Here is a 23549-nt window from a genome sequence, read left to right on the forward strand (position 1 = left end):
CCTGAGCTTGACTTTGTCTTTCATCCTTCCGAGTTTGATAAAATAAAGTAGTAGTTAGGTTCTGGGGATCAATGGTATTTACTAATCCCTCCTCTTGGATTTCAGCTGTTATGCCTATACTAGAAATCATCATCATCATCATTGTTTAACGTCCGCTTTTCATGGGTTGGACGGTTCAACTGGGGTCTGGGAAGCCAGAAGGCTGCACCAGGCTCCAGTCTGATCTGGCAGTGTTTCTACAGCTGGATGCCCTTCCAAACGCCAACCACTCCGTGAGTGTAGTGGTTGCTTTTTACGTGCCACCTGCACAGGTGCCAGACGAGGCTGGCAAACAGCCATGGTCGGATGGTGCTTTTTACGTGCCACCAGCACGGGGGCCAGACGAGGCTGGCAAATGGCCACGATCGGATGGTGCTTTTTATGTGCCACCGGCATGGGGGTCAGTCCAGGCTGGCAATGGCCACAATCGGATGGTGCTTTTTACATGCCACTGGCATGGATGCCAGTCGGGACAGCGCTGGCAACGGCCACATTCGGATGATTCTCTTATGTGCCACCGGCACTGGTATCACAGCTACAATTTCCATTGATGTTGATCAAATTCGATTTTGATTTTGATTTTCACTTGCCTCAACAGGTCTTCACAAGTAGAGTTTGTGTCACAAGAAGGAAAGGTATGCATAAGTGGGCTAAATAATTATTTTAATTACTATTAAGGTGGCAAGGTGGCGCAACTGTTTGCATGTTGCACAAAACGCTTAGAGGCATTTCTTCTGCCTTGTTAGGCTATGAGTTCAAATTCTGCCACGGCTAACTTTGCCTTCCACTCCTTTGGGGGTTGATAAAATAAAGTACTCGACAAACACTAGCACCAATGTAACTGACTTGCCCCTCCATTCATATTCCTGGCCTGGTGCCAAAAATGAGAAAGAATTATCATCATCATCATCATCATCATCAAGGTAGTGAAAGCAGCAAGATGGCAAGATTCAGCCATGGCTAACTTTGATTTTTGACCTTTCAGGGGTCAATAAAATAAGTATCAGTGAATGAAATCAACTAACCTCCTCCCCCAAGATTTCAGGCCTTGTGCCTATAATAGAAAGGATTATTATTATTATTATTATTGTTATTATTATTATAACAACAATGTTCTAGATACATACAGAACTGTGTTATTAAGGAATTTGATCTTATGCAACCCCTTGTGCTACAAGTGGGTGGCCACTACCGTAACTGCAGACCAATCCCAACTCAGAGAGTGAAATTGAGTTGGTGGAAACTGTGTGGAAGCCCTTCTGATGGATTACACTTGCTGTTGCATAGCAGACTTAATCCATCTCCCAATTTAAAACCACTCGTTGGCCATTGTGTCTATCTGTCTGTCTCTATCTAACTATCTATTTGTCTGTCTGTCTATATCTATCTATCTATCTATCCATCCATCCATCTATCTATCGATCGATCTATCTATCTATCTGTCTGTCTGTCTGTCTCTATCTATCTCTTTATCTATCTCTCTATCTGTCTGTGTTGACATCAACAAATGTCAATTTTCATGGCCCAGCTACAAACGGTGTAATTTGTTGACATTACTTCTGTCAACAAATTGTTTGTTAGCTCTGCACACCCAAATACAACTGGAATAAAAGCTCACCCATTTGGAGATGGGGGGGTAAAAATGTGAAGTTTAGCAACAGGAAAAACATCCAGCTTTAAAAACAAAGTAAGGCTTCAATGATAATATTCATCTGATCCATAATAGAATAGAAAAACAGACATGAACAGATATCATTTGCCCATGCCGATACTGTTGTTTCTCCTCTCCGTAACACCCAGTGATGCCCTTCATTAGCAGCCACTCTCTCAATTCATTTCAACTCAATTACTTCACAGATGTTCATGAAATCTCTATCGCTCCTGTTTTGGAGGTGGTTTGTGTCATGTGCCCTTCTTGTATCTGACTCAGCCATATAAAACCACTCGTTAGTGTTACATATCCTATAGAGTGATATCAGTGTTTCAGACTAGATATTCAGAGTTTACATTTTTATATTTATTTTACGTTTCTATCTGTCTGTCTGTCTGTCTGCTTGTCTGTCTTTCTATCTGAATCCGTGTATTTATCTCTCTTTCTCTCTCCCTCTCTCTTTTCCTCTTTCTCTCTCCTTCTCTTTTTCTCCTTCTCGCTCCTTCTCTTTTCCTCTTTCTCTCTCCCTCTCTTTTTCTCTTTCTCTCTCCCTCTCTTTTCCTCTTTCTCTCTCCTTCTCTTTTTCTCTTTCTCTCTCCCTTTCTTTTCCTCTTTCTCTCTTCCTCTCTTTTTCTCTTTCTCTCTCCCCTCTCCCCCTCTTTTTTTTCCTCTCTTTTTCTTTCTTCTCCTCTCTCCTCTTTCTTCCCTCTTCTCCTCTTCTCCTCTTCTCTTGTTTTGTCTCTTTTTTGTTTTCCTCTCTCTCCCCTTTCTCTTTTTCTCTTTCTCTCCTGCTCTCCTTCTCTTTTCCTCCTCTTTCTCTCTCCCTCTCTTTTCCTCTTCTCTCTCCCTCTCTCCTTTTCCTCTTTCTCTCTCCTTCTCTTTTTCTCCTTCTCGCCTCCTTCTCTTTTCCTCTTTCTCTCTCCTCTCTTTTTCTCTTCTCTCCCTCTCTTTTTCCTTTTTCTCTCTCCTTCTTCTTTTCTCTTTCTCTTCTCCCTTTCTTCTTTTCTCTCTTCCTCTCTTTTTCTCTTTCTCTCTCCCCCTCTTTTCCTCTTTCTCTCTCCCTTTCTCTTTTTCTCTTTCTCTCTCCCTTTCTCTTTTCCTCTTTCTCTCTCCCTCTCTTTTCCTCTTTCTCTCTCCCTCTCTTTTCCTCTTTCTCTCTCCCTCTTTTTCTCCTTCTCTCTCCCTCTCTTTTTCTCTTCCTCTCTCTCCCTCTCTTTTTCTCTCTCTCTCTCCACCTTGCAGTTTCAAATTTATTTTACTCACATACGTGTGTGTGTGTGTATGTATGTTTATGTGTGTGTGTGTTTGTGTGTGTGAGCATATGGGTGTAATGCTTGTGAGGGATCGGTGCGAGATGTGTGTGTGTGTATGTGCTTGTCTGTATGAATGTGGATATGACTGTAAGGGTATGTATGTATTTATGTATGTTTACATGCGTCTGTATGGGGAAATCAGTGTGTATAGGAGGAGTGCACATGTGTGTGTCTGTGTGTGTGATATCTATCAGTATGAATGTGTGGCCATTTGTGTAAGGATATATGTGAGTGTGTATACATGTGTGAATGTATGTATCCATGTGTGTGTGTGTATTTATCTAGAACTTAAGTTTCAACATGAAGCATTTCAAATTTTTCTTCTGATAAACAGGATTAATTTTTCAAAGTCTGTCTGTGTACTCTTGGTATTGGTGTTGCCGTTATTGCCGGTGGTGTAGGTGGTAGTGGTGGTGGTGGTGGTTTAGGTGGTAGTAGTGGTGGTGGTGTAGGTGGTAGTGGTGGTGGTGGTGTAGGTGGTAGTGGTGGTGGTGGTGTAGGTGGTAGTGGTGGTGGTGGTGCAGGTGGTGGTAGTGGTGGTGGTGTAGGTGGTAGTAGTGGTGGTGGTTTAGGTGGTAGTAGTGGTGGTGGTGTAGGTGGTAGTGGTGGTGGTGGTGTAGGTGGTAGTGGTGGTGTAGGTGGTAGTGGTGGTGGTGGTGCAGGTGGTGGTAGTGGTGGTGGTGTAGGTGGTAGTGGTGGTGGTGGTGTAGGTGGTAGTGGTGGTGGTGGTGCAGGTGGTGGTAGTGGTGGTGGTGTAGGTGGTAGTAGTGGTGGTGGTGGTGTAGGTGGTAGTGATGGTGGTGGTGTAGCCTTGTCGGTGCTTGTTGATGCGGTTATTGTTGTAGATGTGTTGGTGTAGCGTTGTTGTAGATGGTGGTGGTCATGGTGGTGTCGGTGTTGGTGTTGATGTAGCGTTGGTGTAAAGTTCTTCTTGCTGGTCGTGGTGGTGGTCATGGTGTGGGTAGTGGTTAGTGATGTAGGTCTTTGTGCTGTTGGTGGCAGTGGTGTCGATGTTTGCGGTGTTGTTGGTGTTTGTGTGGGTGTTGACCGTGGTGATATTGTAATCATTGATGTAGCTCTAGGTATTGGTGGTGTCATAGACACTGATAGTGTGGGAGGTAAGTGTAGATATACCTATTTCTTTACTACCCACAAGGGGCTAAACATAGAGAGGACAAACAAGGACAGACAAACGGATTAAGTCGATTACATCGACCCCCAGTGCGTAACAGGTGCTTAATTTATCGACCCCGAAAGGATGAAATGCAAAGTCGACCTCGGCGGAATTTGAACTCAGAACGTAGCGGCAGACAAATACCTATTTCTTTACTACCCACAAGGGGCTACACACAGAGAGGAGAAACAGGGACAGACATAGGTATTAAGTCTATTATATCGACCCCAGTGCGTAACTGGTACTTATTTAATTGACCCTGAAAGGATGAAAGGCAAAGTCTACCTTGGCGGAATTTGAACTCAGAATGTAAGACGGACGAAATACCGCTAAGCATTTTGCCCCGTGTGCTAACTATTCTGCCAGCTCGCTGCCTTGCAAACCTTATACCACCTTGCAAACAAAGGCCCTTATACTGAGGCTGAGCGGTCAGAGCCAAGCCTGTGGTTGCTGGTACCCCAGGCAGGATGTGTTTCAGCGTACATCATCATCGTTGTTTTAACATCCACTTTTCCATGCTTGTATGGATTGGATGGAATTTTCTGGGGTAGATTTTCTGCTAACGTTTCTGCCAGCTTGCTGCCTTAGAAATACCATTGGTGAATGTGTCAGTAGTTGTGGCAGTGGTGGTGGTGGTGGTGCTTGTACTGGTGTCGGTATTGATAGGCATGTCCAGCAAAACTTCCGTCCTGGCTTCATCTCCGAGAGATCAGTACTGATCCAGCTGATCCGTCTCTGCTCCGACAATGTAAGGCACCAGAAGCAGGGAGAAACCAAAGAAGAATGGGAAGAAATGTGTTGTGTCGGAGGACACACGCCTCAAACTTCTCAAGAGGGTGGATCTCCCAATAAGATGGTTCAGTATATCATTATTAGAACCATGATGTGGGTGGGGAGTTAGCAGAATTGTGAACATGTTGGTCAAAATACTTTTCAGTAATTCATCCATCTGTCTTTACATTCTGAGTTCAAATTGTGTTGAGGTCACCTTTGCCTTTCATCCTTTCAGGGTCAATGTAATCAACTAGTGTGCCCTCCCACAAAACTTTAGGCCTTTTAGTATCTATTGTAGAAAGGATTATTGGAACGGTGGTGTTGGTGACGATGATAGTGGTGATGGTCATGGTGGTGGCAGTGATAATGATGGTATAGTGATGAGGTGTAGGTGATGGTGATGAGGAAGTGTGGTGAATGCTACAACAAAAGAGAATAAAACATTTATTCAATAATTCATTGTAAACATTTCCTAATCCCTCTATATATAAAACTGAAGTTGTCTGTGTATGGCAAATTTGATAGCCTTCAACTAACACTATCTCCTCCGAGATCCTGCGGCGCAAGTTGACCAAAATTGAGAGTATGATAGAAGAAGGTTTGCTCTTCATTCCATAGAAGAAAAAATTCGAATCGGACCATATTAAGACCTAAAATTATTTACATCAAAAAGGTGCTTTTTTTCTATGAAAATCCCTATTTTTTACGATCTTTTGACTGCTGTGTCGCCATTTTTCGGTGTATTTCAACCAGAAAAATGTTCACTTAAAAAGAATAACAAGCTACATAATGCAAAACTTTTACTTTTCAAAAATTCCAATTCTAAAGGGTCGAAACAAATCCGAGCAATGCCGGGCGATACTGCTAGTTTAGAAATAAAATCTTTAATGAAATATCAAATTCCAACATAATCTCAAGGTCACATACAGGGTGTGGTCAAAAGTCACCTGACAGTAAATCAAAACTATTTAATTCCAAGATTTATTTATGTTTAATGACTGAATGAATTTAATAAAAGCATCTGAATATGAACCCTCATGAAAATTGTTCAAACTGAAGTCCTTCTTGAGCGACACCATTTTTCCGTTCGAGTCAACACAGAATTAAAGTTAGTATTTATGGAATTTTAGATTTACTGTCAGGTGAATTTTGGCCAACCCTGTATTTTGATGGGGGTTGGAATGGAGGTCAATGAAATGACCTTGAAACTCCCTCCCCCCCACTTTCCCCAGTACTTAACTAATCTTTGCTTTCTTCTGTGGTTCCAGAAAGAACAGTAAAGTCAGCCGCATCTGGATTTAAAACTCAGAATGTAAAGGGTTGTACTAAACACCACAAGGCATTTTGTCTGACTCTCTACTTAGTCTGTTGAGTCATTGTCCTCTCAATAATACCACTCCTTTCTGCTATAGGCACTGGGTCTCAAACTTTGGTTGAGGGGGTCTCGTTTTTGGTTTCATTGACCCCCAGCGCTCAACTGGTACTTATTTCATCATCCTGAAAGGATGAATGGCAAAGTTGACCTTGGAATGTAAAGCCAGAAAAATGCTGCTAAGCATTTTGTCCAGCATGCTGATGTTTCTGTTGGCTTACCCAGGTAGACACAAGGCTATCTACATGTGTTTGTGTGTGTGTGTGTGTGTGTGTGTGTGTATTCTTGTTTTAGTTATTTGACTGCAGCCATGATGGAGCACCATCTTTAGTCGAACAAATCAACCCCAAGACTTATTCTTTGTAAGCCTAGTACTTATTCTATCATTCTCTTTTGCTAAACTGCTAAGTTATGGGGATGTAAACACACCAATGTCAGACAAACATAACCACACAAATATAAATATATATATATATATGTATGTATGTATGTATATATGTATATACAACAGGTTTCTTTCAGTTTCTGACTACCAGATCCACTCATATGGGTTTGGTTGGCCCAAGGCAATAGTATTTGTCACTTGCCCAAAGTGTCACGCAGTGGGACTGAAACAGAAACATGTGGTTGAGAAGCAAGCTTCTTACCACACAGCCATATATATATATATATATATATATATATATATATATATATATATATATATATATATATATATAAGGGGTTAGTGTATGTGTGTGGAACATGTGCTGCTGGCACATGAAAAACAATATTTGTGCGTGGTCGTTGCCCTCGTGCCAGTGGCACATAAAAGCACCCACTACACTCTCAGGGTGGTTGGCATTAGGAAGAGCATCCAACCGTAGAAACTCTGCCAGATCAGAATGGAGCCTGGTGCAGCCATCTGGCTCACCAGTCCTCAGGCATCTTGAGTATTTGCCAGCAGTTGTTTGCAAATGTTCACACATTGTTGGGCCTGACTCTACCTGTTGTCTACGACTACATTATTTCATGTGTCCTGACTGTTATTTCTTAACCCCAGGTCAGTTCTGAAACAGCAGACTTGTGATCAAAGGCATTCCGGTTGTGACCATCCTTTCTTTTGATTCTCACATAATCTATCTTGGGCTATATTGTCTAAAATGTCCCTCATTATTGATTAGCCTCGAGTCAGCTTTAACCCAGTGCGTAACTGGTACTTATTTAATTGACCGCGAAAGGATGAAAGGCAAAGTCGACCTCGGCGGAATTTGAACTCAGAATGTAACTGTAGGCAAAATACCGCTAAGCATTTCGCCCGGCATGCTAACGGTTCTGTCAGCTTGCTGTCCTAAAGTCAGTAGACCTATGGCCAAAGGGGTTCTAGCCACGGCCATCCTATCTTACATTCAGCCGTTGCATATCTAGGACAACATTATCTAATGCAAGCCTGTTATTATTGCCTTTTTGCTCCAGATTGGCCATACCAAAGGCTAAGTAAAATATATTGTGTTAAGTGTCTCGAAAACTTAACATTTGTCCTTAGTCAATCAGATATATCCATCTCGGCTGTGTGGCTGGTGGTAGCTGTTGACAGCTGACTGGACTGAGGAGATGTTGCGAGTGTTAATATGTTGGGCATGTTACTCCACTCACACCATTGCTGCTAAACCGGATGCTACATAATACAGTACCAGCTTCAGCACAGGAACTTTGGCTGCAGCTGTGTGTGTGTGTGTGTGTGTGTGTATCTGTGTGTGTATGTGTGTGTGTGTAAGAGAGAGAGAAATAGAGAGTGCATGTGTGTGAGAGAGACAGTGTATGCAAATGTGTATGTGTGTGTGTGTATGTGTGTGTGTATGTGTATGTGTGTGTGTGTGTGTGTAAGAGAGACAGAGAAATAGAGAGTGCATGTGTGTGTGTGTGAGAGAGACAGTGTATGCGAATGTGTGTGTGTGTGTGTGTGTTGATGCATGTGTGTATGTGTTTGCGTGAGGTTGTGAGTATGCATGCGTGTGTATGACATCCTAGACATCCTATTGACCCAACCAGCTGTCTCCACATATGTCGCATAACTATGAATAAATAATTATCTCTCTTATGTATGTATGTCACACACACACACACACACGTACATATATGTACATAAATACACACACATATATTGCATGTGTGTGTGCGGACAGAGAGAGAGAGAAAGAGAGAGAGAGAGAGAGAGATTCAGTGTAGAAAGCTAAATAACTAAGCCATTGTTAGTTGCTACTGAAATAACTATGAACTTTGAATCGTCTAAAAATAGCAACATTCAGGACATAATTTAAACATTGTCTGAGTACAGTAAAGGTTAGCTGTGTTTGTGTTTGGTTGTTGATTTGATCCTCCTTTTAATGCACACATACATACACACACACAGACACATACATACATGCATACATACACGTGTGTGTGTGTGTGTGTGCGTGCGCATAGTTAAAATAGTTGAAGCATCTTCTACAAGTACTGTTTATTAATTCATTATATATATATGTATATATGTATGTATATAAGTATATATATGTGTATGTATATATATGTATATATATGTGTATGTATATATATGTATATATATGTGTATGCATATATATGTATATATATGTGTATGTATATATATGTATATATATATATATGTGTATATATATATATATATATGTATGTATATGTATATATATGTATATATGTATGTATATATGTATGTATATGTATATATATGTATATATGTATATATATATATGTATATATATATGTGTATATGTATGTATATGTATGTATATATGTATGTATATATGTATGTATGTATATGTATGTATATATATGTATGTATATATGTATATATATGTATGTATATATATGTATGCATATACATGTATGTATATATATGTATGTATATATGTATATATATGTATTATATGTATGTATATATGTATGTATATATGTATGTATGTATATGTATGTATATATGTATGTATATATATGTATGTATATATATGTATGCATATACATGTATGTATATATATGTATGTATATACATGTATATATATATGTATATATATGTATGTATATGTATGTATATATATATATGTATATATATATATATATATATACTCGTAAGGGGAGAGAGAGAAGAGACAGACAGACAGACATTCTAACCATTTAAAAAGACACAACAAAAACTGTTAAATTAATTTTTCTTGGTGTGTTAAAAGCATTTGTCGTACTGGTCAACTTCATCACAAATTTAAATAGATGCAAGCTCACACACATCATTGTTATCATTTTTACATCTGCTTTCCATGTCGGCATGGGTTGGACATGTTCTGGTTTGAGACAGTTGTAGAGGGGCACAGGACCCTGTCTGGCTTGTATTTGGCTCGTTTTCAATGGCTGCATGCCCTTCCTATCTCTGATCTCAGAGGACTTTATGTGTATTTTATCATGGTCCCCTGATGAAATGATGTCAGCACTTAGCTAGTTGTGTACTCGAAAAGGCTGAATGTCTTCACTATGTTATCTTTACTTGCACTACAACGATTTTATGAAGGGCATTCTGTGTATTATATTGTGGCACCAGCACTAGTGAGGTTGCCTTGATCTATACTTGATTAGAGAGTACTCACTCCTCAAGAAAACATTGCAGCTAAGAAGGTAAATAGAATGATGAGTGAGGTGAGGGGAGCAAAGGTAGTAAAAGCAGAATGACTGGGATGAGAGAGTGAGAGAGAGAGAAGGAGTGAAGGAAGTAGATAATGGTAAGAGTGAGTGATGGCTGTCAGTAGCAAGTGACTGGAGGAGCAGGAGTGATGACTGATAGTACAGAAGGAGTGGTTATGTTGTGTATCAGTTATAGCTTCCTTAGTTACATCAGTAGAATAAAACAAAAAGATGAGTGGTGGAGAGAACATTAGAGAGCTGTGCAGGAGTGGGGGCTGGAAAGATGAATGATGCAGTGATAAGTGAAGGAGTGATGAGTGATGGGGAGATGAATGATGAGATGAACATTAGAGAACTGAATACTAGAGACAGACAGACAGAGAGACTAATGATAAGTGATGGACAGATGAACATTAGAGAGCTGAACAACAGAGTAATAATGAGTGACAGGGAGATGAGTGATGGAAAGATGAACGCTAGATGAGTGTTGCAGATATGAATATTGGAGATGACGGAGCGATGAATGATAGAGAAGTGAGTGATGAAGAGATAAACATTGAAGAGCTGAACACTGGAGTGATGAGTGACAAGGATGTGAATAATGGCAGGGACAGTGTGATAAGGATATGAGTGATGTAGGAGTGATGAGAAGGCATCAGAGATATGTATTTCTACATTGTGTTGTTACATTTGTTTTGATATTTTTGCATGTCTCTCTATTGTTACCATGTCAACAACTCCACCCCTCTCACACTGTCCACTCACCCACGTGTCCACCATTTGTCCACATCAATCGGTCTTTAATCATAGCTCTACTCTGTAGCCTCCATCTGTCCCATGTGGTCCAGTGATTTCATACTCATCTAATTTTCTCCTGCTCCAACTCTCCATATTCACATTTTATAATAACTAGCAGTATTGCTTGGGTTTGTTTTGACCCTTTAGAATTAGAATTTTTGAAAAGTAAAAATTTTGCATTATGTATCTTGTTATTCTCTTTAAGTGAACATTTTTCTGGTTGAAATACACCAAAAAATAGCGACACAGCAGTCAAAAATTTGTAAAAAATAGGGATTTTCATAGAAAAAAAGCACCTTTTTGGTGTAAATAATTTTTGGCATTAACATGGTCCGATTTAAATTTTTTCTTCTATGGAAGGAAGAGCAAGCCTTCTTCTATCATACTCTCAATTTTGGTCAACTTGCTTTGCAGGATCTTGGAGGAGATAGTGTTAGTTGAAGGCTACCAAACCTGTCACACACAGACAACTTCAGCTTTATATATTTAGATTATAATAACCAAACATTATCAAATCAGTTTCTTAGAACTACGATATAACTAATATAGATATAATAGATAAGTATGCTGGTGCCAACTGAAAAGCACCTTTGCTGGTGCCATATAAAAAGCACCCAGTATATTCTGTTAGGTTGGTTGGCATTATCGAAGGGCATCAAGCTGTAGGAACAATGCCATAACACACAACGGGAACCTGGTGCAGCTCTCTGGCTTGCCAGCTCTTTGCAAGCCGTCCAACCCATGTCTGCATGGAAAATAGATGTTAAATGATGATGGATGATGGACTAATCTCTATATATATAAAGCTGAAGTTGTCTGTGTGTGGCAGGTTTGGTAGCCTTCAGCTAACACTATCTCCTCCGAGACCCTGTGGGGTAAGTTGACCAAAATTGAGAGTATGATAGAAGAAGGTTTGCCCTTCCTTCCGTAGAAGAAAAAATTCAAATCGGACCATGTTAACACCAAAAATTATTTACATCAAAAAGGTGCTTTTTTTCTATGAAAATCCCAATTATTTACAATTTTTTGACTGCTGTGTTGCCATTTTTCAGTGTATTTCAACCAGAAAAATGTTCACTTAAAGAGAATAACAAGCTACATAATGCAAAATTTTTACTTTTCAAAAATTCCAATTCTAAAGGGTCAAAACAAACCTGAGCAATTATATTACAACTAGTATTTATAACTATATTACAAATAGTATATTATAACTGTATTGCAATAAGTGCATGATGATGTATGACTTTCAGTACAGTTATAATTACAACTGTAGTGTATTACAACCATATTATAACTACATTATGACTTTTGTATTGTAAACATGTTATAACTATCATATAGACATAACTATTGTATTACTAGTACATAATCGAAATCAAATTCGATGACTAGCATCCGTGCTAGTGGAGCGCTAAGAGCACCATCTGAGCGTGATCGTTGCCAGAGCAGCTAACTGGCGTTCGTGCCGGTGACACGTAAAAAGCACCATTCAAGCGTGATCGTTACCAGTGTCGCCTTACTGGCACTTGTAAGGCGTGCAGGTGACATGTTAAAAAAAAAAACACGATTTTTTTCGTGGCCGTTGCCTGTACCACCTGACTGGCCTTCGTGCCAGTGGCATGTAAAAGAACCCACTACGCTCTTGGAGTGGTTGGCGTTAGGAAGGGCATCCAGCTGTAGAAACTCTGCCAGATCAAGATTGGAGCCTGGTGCAGCCATCTGGTTTGCCAGCCCTCAGTCAAAATCGTCCAACCCATGCTAGCATGGAAAGCAAACATTAAATGATGATGATGATTATAATAAATACAACCACGGTAATATAGTGTATTATAAGGTAGTGCCCCCTGACTGGCTCCCGTGCTGGTGGCATGTAAAAAGCACCATCCGAACATGGCTGATGTCAGAGCCCCTTGACTGGCTCCCATGCTGGTGGCACGTAAAAAGCACCATCCAAACGTGATCAATGTCAGGTCCGTCTGACTGGCTCCTTTGCCAGTGGCACGTGAAAAGCACCCACTACACTCTCGGAGTGGTTGGCGTTAGGAAAGGCGTCCAGCTGTAGAAGCATTGCCAGATCAGATTGGAGCCTGGTGCAACCTACTGGCCTTCTAGACCTCAGTTTAAACCATCCAACCCATGCCAGCATAGAAAACATACACCAAACGATAATGATAACATTATCTGGTTATACTACCTTATGACTTATTATGGGTGGAAGCACTCCGTCGGTTATGATGATGAGGGTTCCGGTTGATCCGACCAACGGAACAGCCTGCTCGTGAAATTAACATGTAAATGGCTGAGCACTCCACAGACACGTGTACCCTTAACGTAGTTCTCGGGGATATTCAGCGTGACACAGAGAGTGACAAGGCCGGCCCTTTGAAATACAGGTACAACAGAAACAGGAAGAAAGAGTGAGAGAAAGTTGTGGTGAAAGAGTACAGCAGGGATCGCCACCATCCCCTGCCGGAGCCTCGTGGAGCTTTTCGGTGTTTTCGCTCAATAAACACTCACAACGCCTGGTCTGGGAATCGAAACCGCGATCCTACGACCGCGAGTCCGCTGCCCTAACCACTGGGCCATTGCGCCTCCACTATGACTTATTGTAACTATTTCAGAACTATATTACTAAAACCGCAATATAATTATTGAGCATCAATTTCTAAAACTACTATATTAAAACTGCACTAACTATTACATTACAATTTCTGTATTAAAGCTGTTTATAACTAACTACTATATTATAACTAGTATATTTGTTTCTTTATTACCCACAAGGGGCTAAACATAGAGGGGACAAACAAGGACAGACAAACGGATTAAGTCGATTACATTGACCCCAGTGCTTAACTGGTACTTAATTTATCGACCCCGAAAGGATGAAAGGCAAAGTCGACCTCGGCGTGATTTGAACTCTGAACGTAACGGCAGACGAAATACGGCTACGCATTTCGCCCGGCGTGCTAACGTTTGTGCCAGCTCGCCGCCTTTTTATAACTAGTATATTGTAATAGTACTAACTGTGAGAGAAGGCCTGAGTCGAGTTCTTCGTTAGTAACATTTCTGATTTTAGCTCACGTACATATGCAAGTACGTTCATGCATGCACACATAGATACAATTTGTCTCACACTCACATAGTATTCACCTTTATGTGCACACACAGACGCACACATATACAAAGATACATGTGCACATATACACACACACATATATATACACACACATGCATACACACATGTCTAGTTCAACTGCTCAAGGACAACAATCCACAGCAGTTGGTGTTGCTAGGTTATGAAACTAAATGTTATTTGACTCCAAATTGTGTCTGAGTGTGTGTGTGTGTGTGTGGCTGTGTGTGTGTATGTGTGCGTGTGTGTGTGTGGCTGTGTGTGTGTGTATGTGCGTGAATGTGTGTGTATGTGTGTGTGGCTGTGTGTGAGTGTGCGTGTGTGTGTGGCTGTATGTGTGTGGCTGTATGTGTGTGAGTGCGTGTGCGTGTGTGTGTGTGTATGTGTGCGTGTGTGTGTGTGGCTGTGTGTGTGTGTATGTGCGTGAATGTGTGTGCGTGTGTGTGTGTGTATGTGTGCGTGTGTGTGTGTGGCTGTGTGTGTGTATGTGCGTGAATGTGTGTGTATGTGTGTGTGGCTGTGTGTGAGTGTGCGTGTGTGTGGCTGTATGTGTGTGAGTTCGTGTGCGTGTGTGTGTGTGTATGTGTGCGTGCGTGTGTGTGTGGCTGTGTGCATGTATGTGTGTGTGTGCGTGCGTGTGTGTGTGTGGCTGTGTGTCTGAGTGTGTGTTTGTGTGCATATGCATGTGTATTTTCATACATGTGCGCGCATGTGTGTTTGTGTGCGTGTGTTAAGCCATGCTAGCAAGAGAAAAAAAAAAAATGACACTAAACAAAACAAATATATAAAGTTGGACTGCCAACTCAGGTATTGCATTCCAATCCAGTACAGGTGTCTGATTGTATAAAGGGGAATTGTGTACACAGTGAGACAATGCATTCATTGTACAACGTGTTACTGTGAAACAGGGAAGTTAGTACACATTCGTTTTCTGTTGTTGGTTTTAACCAGTTATAGAACTATACGATAAACAGTAAACTTTTGTAGTGTTACCAGCTATAGACTAGTGTCTTATCCAGGAGGTGAGATATCTCGTGTCCTTATACGGTAAATTGCAGGCGTAGGAGTGGCTGTGTGGTAAGTAGCTTGCTAACCAACCACAGGGTTCCGGGTTCGGTCCCACTGTGTGGCATCTTGGGCAAGTGTCTTCTGCTATAGCCCCGGGGCGGACCAATGCCTTGCGAGTGGATTTGGTAGACGGAAACTGAAAGAAGCCTGTCGTATATATATATATATATATATATATATATATATATATATATTTCTTTACTACCCACAAGGGGCTACACACAGAGGGGACAAACAAGGACAGACAAAGGGATTAAGTCGATTACATCGACCCCAGTGCGTAACTGGTACTTAATTTATCGACCCCGAAAGGATGAAAGGCAAAGTCGACCTTGGCGGAATTTAAACTCAGAACATAACGGCAGACGAAATACCTATTACTTTACTGCCCACAAGGGGCTAAACACAGAGGGGACAAACAAGGACAGACAAAGGGATTAAACCGATTATATCGACCCCAGTGCGTAACTGGTACTTAATTTATCGACCCCGGAAGGATGAAAGGCAAATCGACCTCGGCAGAATTCGAACTCAGAATGTTACGACAGGCGAAATACGGCTACGCATTTCGCCCGGCGTGCTAACGGTTCTGCCAGCTCGCCGCCTCGAAAGTATAAGTTCGGCTTATACTAGAGGATAAAATGTGATGCAAATGTTTACCACAGACAGGTTGGTCAACCCGTAACCCAGTACACCTAATAAATCTTTGTACGCCTCTTACTGTAACTCGAGCTGACTGTCACAAATATTTCCAACTAAAAACTTGTATTTGGTGAATGTATCTAATATAATTAACCCTTTAATGTTCAGATTCCTCTGTCAAATATGATACTTATTTATCCATATTGTTTTGAATTCATCATGGATTGCTCCTGTGGATTTTGGATTTTAAAGATTTGATTACCACTTTTACCTCTTTTACTTGTTTCACTCATTTGACTGTGGCCATGCTGGAGCTGCGCCTTTAGTCGAGCAAATCGACCCCAGGACTTATTCTTTGGAAGCCTAGTACTTATTCTATCGGTCTCTTTTGCCGAACCGCTAAGTTACAGGGACGTAAACACACCAGCATCGGTTGTCAAGCGATGTTGGGGGGACAAACATAGACACACGAACATATACACATACATATATATATACATATATACGACGGGCTTCTTTCAGTTTCCGCCTACCAAATCCACTCACAAGGTTTTGGTTGGCCCAAGGATATAGTAGAAGACACTTGCCCAAGGTGCCACGCAGTGGGACTGAACCCAGAACCATGTGGTTGGTAAGCAAGCTACTTACCACACAGCCACTCCTGCACCTATTTACAATTGTTTACTTTTAGAATGACATTGTGTGTTAGGTGTGAGAGGGTGGATCTGGCCAGTTTGGACATAAAACGGCTGGAATATTTGGGCCAGATATGGCTGTCTTAAATGCTAAAGGGTTAACACAGATTAATCTAAAATAATCAAATACAAATTCAGTATAAACACTATATCATTGTCATCTTCATCATCTTCATCATCATCATTATTGTTGTTATAATGTCCACTTTTCCATGCTTCTGTGGGTCAGACAGAATTCATTGAGGCAGATTTTCAATGGCCAGATGTCATTCCAGTAGCTTGCCTTCTAAACAAGGTTATACTTCCCCTTGCCCTGACACTGCTTATAGGATGGTGATGCTCATTTACATCACATCATGTCAAGGCAAGAGTATGCTCAAACACATACACAATGGACTTCTTTCAGTTTAATAATAATAATAATATAATAATAATAATAATAATCATCTTTGTTTAACGTCTGTTTTCCATGCTAGCATGGGTTGGACTGTTCGACCGGGGTCTGGGAAGCCGGGAGGCTCTGCACCAGGCTCCAGTCTAATCTGGCAGTTTTTCTACAGCTGGATGCTCTTCCTAACACCAACCACTCCATGAGTATAGTGGGTGCTTTTTACGTGTCACCGACACTGATGCCAGTCAGGCGGCGCTGGCATCTGCCATGTTCGGATGGTGCTTTTTACATGCCACCAGCACGGTTATTATTTAATAACAATAATATTAATAATAACAATTGCAATGCAGCACGGATTTTTGTCAGTGAACAGGTCGCGGATTTTAGCGACGAAAATATTTTGACAAATTAAACTTAAATGTTGAAGTGAATCGAACGGCTTTTGTGTGTTTCTTAAATGGCTTATAAACACCTTCCACGCTGCAATTGTTTTCGTTTCAGCACACGATCTCAGATCAAATTACTTGCTATGCGAGTACATCTCCGTAATATTAATAATATATACTCAAAATTCCCATGTTCACATGAAATAACTTTTCAGAACAGAGTCACACGAGAATGAAGATTGCAAAATCCTGTGGGATGCAATGATTCAGTGCAGCCACCTGATCTGACATCGGAAACCAGACATTGTTGTGGTGAAGGACAAAAGAAAGGGCTTGCATGGTGTAACATATCCTGGTGACAACAAGATCAAAGAGAAAGGAAGAGACAAAAACTGAACAGCTATGATGGTTTGAAGTGGGAAATATGAAGGTTATGGTTAACGAGGGGAGTAGACGTGACACCAATTAGTAATTGGCACACTTGGAAGTATCAGCACTCAGCTACCAAAAATCAGCATTACTTGGAACTGCAATATATATATGTGACCGCGTGTGTACCGTTGGCGATTTTTTTTCCTCTGTCTTCCCTTCTCTGGATCTTTCCTTCTCCTATGTTTCCGACGAAGAGCTCCGCTCGAAACGTTAAACCCTTTTTCTTCCCTTCTTTCCTGAGCGTCCCAATAATACTATATTTGTTCCACATCCTCGCGTTGTTGTGTTTTCTCTTTGTGTTTTCATGTTTAGATTAACTTTATATATATAGGGAGAATTCACAAAAAAAAAAAACCAGAAGACGAAGACAGGTGGTGTAGACAACAAACAGATGTATTAGTATAACACTCGGGAATAAAAGAATCTGGTTTATTGGGGTTTTTTGACTATTTCTAAACAGGGTAGACACCCAGTGTGTCCTTATGCTTAGTGCTAATTTTCACTTTTATAGCTATTTGATGGTATATAATACCTGTAACCGTCTATATTATTGCTGTTATTGTTATCAATATATTATCTTTACCGTGGATAATATTAACAATAATATCTTTATGAGTATTCATCATCATCATCATCATCATCGTTTAACGTCCGTTTTCCGCGCTAGCACGGGTTGGACGGTTCGACCGGGGTCTGGGGAGCCAGGAGCTGCCCCAGGCTCCAGTCTGATCTGGCAGTGTTTCTACAGCTGGATGCCCTTCCTAACGCCAACCACTCCGTGAGTGTCGTGGGTGCTTTTTACGTGCCACCTGCACAGGTGCCAGAGGGGTCTGACATCGGCCACGATCGGTTGGTGCTTTTTTATGTGCCACCGGCACAGAAGCCAGTCAAGGCGGTGCTGGCATCGGCCACGTTCGGATGGTGCTTTTTATGTGCCACCGGCACAGAAGACAGTGGAGGCTGCACTGGCAACGGCCAGTTCATATCTGAATATTCACTCACATGTATATATACATACATACATACATACACAGAATAATATATATGCACATACAAATTCTTTTACACACACTCATGCACACCTTCATTTTGGGATCACCACCACTTTATTATCTCCCCTTCTCCCTAACTCTCCTGTGTGACCCTTCTGTCTGGCATTCACCATGATAGATCATTAGCCACTACACATTCTTTATTTTCTCTCCTTGTTTCTTTCTGTGTTTCTTTCTGTGGAAGAGCATAGGCTCGAAACGTTAAAGACTTTTACAATTCCCAAGTGTTATACTAATACACCTGTTTGTTGTCTACACAACATGTCTTCGTCTTTTGTTGTTTTTTGTTTGTACACACACATACACACACGTTTCATTCCCATATAAATAATTACATACATGTATGTATATGTAGATTTGTGTACTCTTTTTACTCTTTTACATGTTTCAGTCATTTGACTGTGGCCATGCTGGAGCACTGCCTTTAATCGAGCAACTCGACCCTGGGACTTATTCTTTTGTAAGCCCAGTACTTATTCTGTGTGTATATATATATATCTTACCTACTGTGTGTGTATATATATATATATATCTTACCTACTTAATTTCCAGATGAGAATGTACGTTTCTGCATGTATAGATAGTCGTCTGTGTCTGTATATAATTTATCTGTTTACCTCTCATCTCGATATGTATAAATGTGTTTGTGCCTATATCTTATCTCTTGTATTCTCCATCTCTTTCAGACTATCACTGGAGCTATGAGTACATTAAATCCACCTGTAGAGTTAGATGACTCAAGTTTAATGCACCATGTCAACTACATACAAGAAATTGCTAGCCAACAAGATTTTGATTATCCTGCAGTAAGTCTTACAATCTTTATTCTTTTATTCTTGTTTCAGTCATTTGACTGCGGCCATGCTGGAGCACTGCCTTTAGTCGAGCAAATCGACCCCGGGACTTATTCTTTGTAAGCCCAGTACTTATTCTATCGGGTCTCTTTTGCCGAACCGCTAAGTGACGGGGACGTAAACACACCAGCATCGGTTGTCAAGCAATGCTAGGGGACACACACACACACATATACATATATACGACAGGCTTCTTTCAGTTTCCGTCTACCAGATCCACTCACAAGGCATTGGTCGGCCCGGGGCTATAGCAGAAGACACTTGCCCAAGATGCCACGCAGTGGGACTGAACCCGCAACCATGTGGTTGGTTAGCAAGCTACTTACCACACAGCCACTCCTGCGCCTATTATTATTATTATTATAATAATATTATTATTATTATTATTATTATTATTATTATTATTATTATTATTATTATTATCCTCATGGAGGTGGTGAGCTGTCAGAATCGTTAGCACACTGGGGAAGATGCTTTATGTTCTGAGTTGAAATTCCATCGAGGTCAACTTTGCCTTTCATCTTTTTAGGGGTCAATAAATTAACTACAATGGAAACACTGGGGTCAATGTAATTGTCTATTCCCCCTCTCCCACCAATCCCCACCAAAAAAATTCAGGCTCTGTGCCTTTAGTAGAAAAGATTATTATTATTATTATTATCATTATTATTATTATTATTATTATTATTATTATTATTATTATTATTCTCATTATTACTACTACTACTCTTATTATCATTATTATTACTATTATCATTATTATTATTATTATTATTTTAACTTTTATCATTATTACTATTATCATTATTATTATTATTATTGCTATTATTATTATTATTATTATTATTATTATTATTATTTTTATTATTATTATTATTATTATTACATACATTCTGAGTTCAAATTTTGCTGAGGTCGACTTTGCCTTTCATCCTTTTGAGATTGATGGACTAAGTACCAGTTACTCACTGAGGTCAATATCCCCCTCCCCCCAAAGTTTCATGCCCTTTGCCTATGGTAGAAAGTATTATTATTATTATTATTATCATCATCATCATCATCAAGACAGCAAGCTGGCAGAATTGTTAGCATATCAGACTAATTAGCAGCCTTTCCTTCCATCTTTACATTCTGGGTTCAAATCCCACTGAGGTCGACTTTGCTTTTTGTCCTTTCGGGGGTCGATGAAATAAGTACCAGTTGAGCACTGGGGTCGATGCAATCGACTTACAACTGCCTCTGAAAATTGCTGGCCTTGTGCTAAAATTTGAAATTATTATTATTATTATTATTATTATTATTGAGTGAGAGAGCAATGCATGCCATCAAAGTGACACTGGGGTAAAATATACAAAGCCCAGTATACCCATCATGATTACCCATCTGATAAGGGTACACTAGGCACATGCATCACAACCATATGTGCGCGACATGGTGATCTCACATCAAGATATACAGTGCATGACCTTGCAGGTGGGGCCCAGTTAGAATTTTCTTCAGGTCGAGTAGCCCATCCCGCTCAAAAGGTCCCTGAATAAGGGTTGTTTAAGGATGTTGAAAGAACCACCCATGTTTCCAGAGGTGAATTATTCAAACCCCAAAGAATTCCTCAACACATGGCTATGATGCTCCCCCACTACTTCTACTCATGATCAGAGATGCACATATCGTCAGCCACTAAGGGACATGCTCAATTGGTTATGGTCAAACAACTGACAAGCAAATCTGTGGTATTGAGCTATTATTATTATTATTATTATTATTATTTTTGTTTCTTTTTTATGCATGTGTTATTTGATTGTAAATATTTTTAATAATATATATATTTGTTTTGCAAGATTTTTGATGTGAAATCGCATATTGAAACAGATATTGTTGTATTTAGGAATGGTCATTTTGCCAGTTTAGCCAATAAAAACACACGCACACACTATCCTTTGCTTTCTTCTTTCTTATTTGTGTCTCTTCTAACTAGTAAGGAGAGACACAAATAAGAAAGAAGAAAGCAAAGGACCACTGATGAGGTCACAGGAGTGTGACGAAAGAACTCTGGCCAAAATAAGATTAAGATTAATTTAAAAATAAATGACGCTGAAGCAAAGTAACACCAAATATATAGTGCGTGTGTTTTTAGTGGCTAAACTGGCAAAATGACCATTCCTAAATACAACAATATTTTCAATAATATTCTTGTATTTGTTATTGATCTTGTATTTGTTATTGATCAAGGCAGTGCCCCAGCATGGTTGCAGTCCAATGATTGAAACACAAGTTGCTTGTGTGTGTGTGTGGAGAGAGAGTGGTTGAGGGGTGGGGAGAGAGAAATGGATGATTTACAATGTGGATGTTTGTATTCTGAGAAACAAAAGGTGTCGAAATCTTTTGTTTATATTTTGTGTTTAAATGAGCTAATTTTAGTGCTTTTTATAGACGTGACTGCTAAAAATAGTGTGTTGCATTTCTATAGCCCTTCATCACAGTATGTATGTGTATGTATGGAGATACGTATGTGATGTATTTCTATAATTACATCATCACCATTCTTCCCTTCGTGTTTCTACATCATGATGGGACTGTGGAGGCCTGTTCTTCACCTGTATTCACCTTCTGTTCGTTCTCTTCAGCCTCCTCCTCCTCCTCCTGCTACTCTCTTATCAGATATGGCTATATCCCAGGTCAAACCAACATGGGAATCTCTCCTTATGTGGTCACTTAATTCAGCTAGAAACAACAGCAAAATCTCACTCATATCACTTCTTAAATTTCAAAGAAGGATGGACAATGTATTATATAGGCATAAAAGGATGGGTTAGCCATAGCCGGAACCCCTTTAATTATAGGTCTGCTAGATCATAGCTAACAACACCTTTTGTTTCTCAGCAACCCCTATTCTCTCTGTCTGTCTGTCTGTCTTTCTCAAGCCACTGTGAGAGGCTCTTTGTGTTTCCTCAAATTTTCCTCAGTTCTACTTGTCTTAGAGAAAAACATACAAAATAATGTAGTCTTAGGTGCATTGTGCCTGGGGAAAACATGGACAGGTCACAATTGGAACAGGAGCCTTTTGGCTGAATGTTTGACCTGGGGTTAAACATTGACAAACTACAGTAATCCCTTGACCATTGCAGGTGTTATGTTCCAAAACCTCCCACAGAAATAATTAAAATCTAAAAACATATAAAGATCTACGATATGTAAGTCCACAATATGAATTTACATTTATTGGCCAGAAAAATCTGCTATGTGAGTGCATGATAGGCAAACCGTGATGTAGAAAGTGTGCGATAGGTGAACCACGATATATTGAGTGCATGATAGTCAAACCGTGATGCATTGGATGCGCGATAGCTGAACCGCAATGTATTGGGTGTGTGATAGGTGAACTGTGATATACTGAGTGCGCGATAGGTGAACCGCGATATGGCGAGGGGTTACTGTACTCTTCATGCACAAAAGTCATATGTATTTATTGAACTGGCAATTCATCGATGTGTTGTGAGTTCAAATTCTGGTGCCAGAATTTTGTGGGATTTTTTTTTTTAGAGTCCTCACACTTTGTGCTCATGACAAAGAATATAAAATCATTTCAACATATCATTTAACCTCCACCTATTCATTCATGCATGCATGGGTCAGATGGAATTTGCTGAGGCAAAATTTTCTACATTGGATGCCCTTCCTGTCACCAACTCTCACTTGGTGCCAAACAAGGTGATATTTTCTGTGGCCAAACTAATATTCAGAAGCAAACAACATCTCTTGTACGACAGTGATGCTTGTTTACACTCATTACATGATGCCAAGACAAGAGTACACATAAGCACACACACTCACAAGTGACAGGCTTCTTTCAGTTTCCATCTACCAAATTCATTCACAGGGCTTTGGTCGATCCAAAGCCATAGCAGAAAACACTTGACCAAGGTGCCTTGCAGCAGCATTGAACCCAAGACCATGTGATTAGGAAGCAAGTTTCTGTACCATACAGCCAAACCCATGCCGATATTTTATATAACATTACTAAAGAACTTGAATTTCCTGTTTAGGATGAGGAAAAAACCTGAATCCTCATCAAATGCTGATTCTTTACTGGTTTCAAATAAGGCCAACCA

At 40.2% G+C, this 23549-nt stretch overlaps 1 protein-coding gene across 1 annotated transcript in view; it reads left to right on the top strand.

The window, feature by feature from the left end:
• LOC115221366 (guanine nucleotide-binding protein G(s) subunit alpha) overlaps positions 1-23549 on the top strand; it is a 171125-nt gene that overhangs the window by 45839 nt on the left and 101737 nt on the right. The window contains exon 4 of the mRNA XM_029791539.2: positions 19273-19392. Within this exon, the coding sequence (XP_029647399.1) occupies positions 19273-19392 (120 nt within the window). The remainder of the gene's footprint in view (positions 1-19272; positions 19393-23549) is intronic.

This window comes from Octopus sinensis, linkage group LG18, assembly GCF_006345805.1.
Source record: "Octopus sinensis linkage group LG18, ASM634580v1, whole genome shotgun sequence".
In the NCBI taxonomy this organism is placed as follows: Eukaryota; Metazoa; Mollusca; class Cephalopoda; order Octopoda; family Octopodidae; genus Octopus; species Octopus sinensis.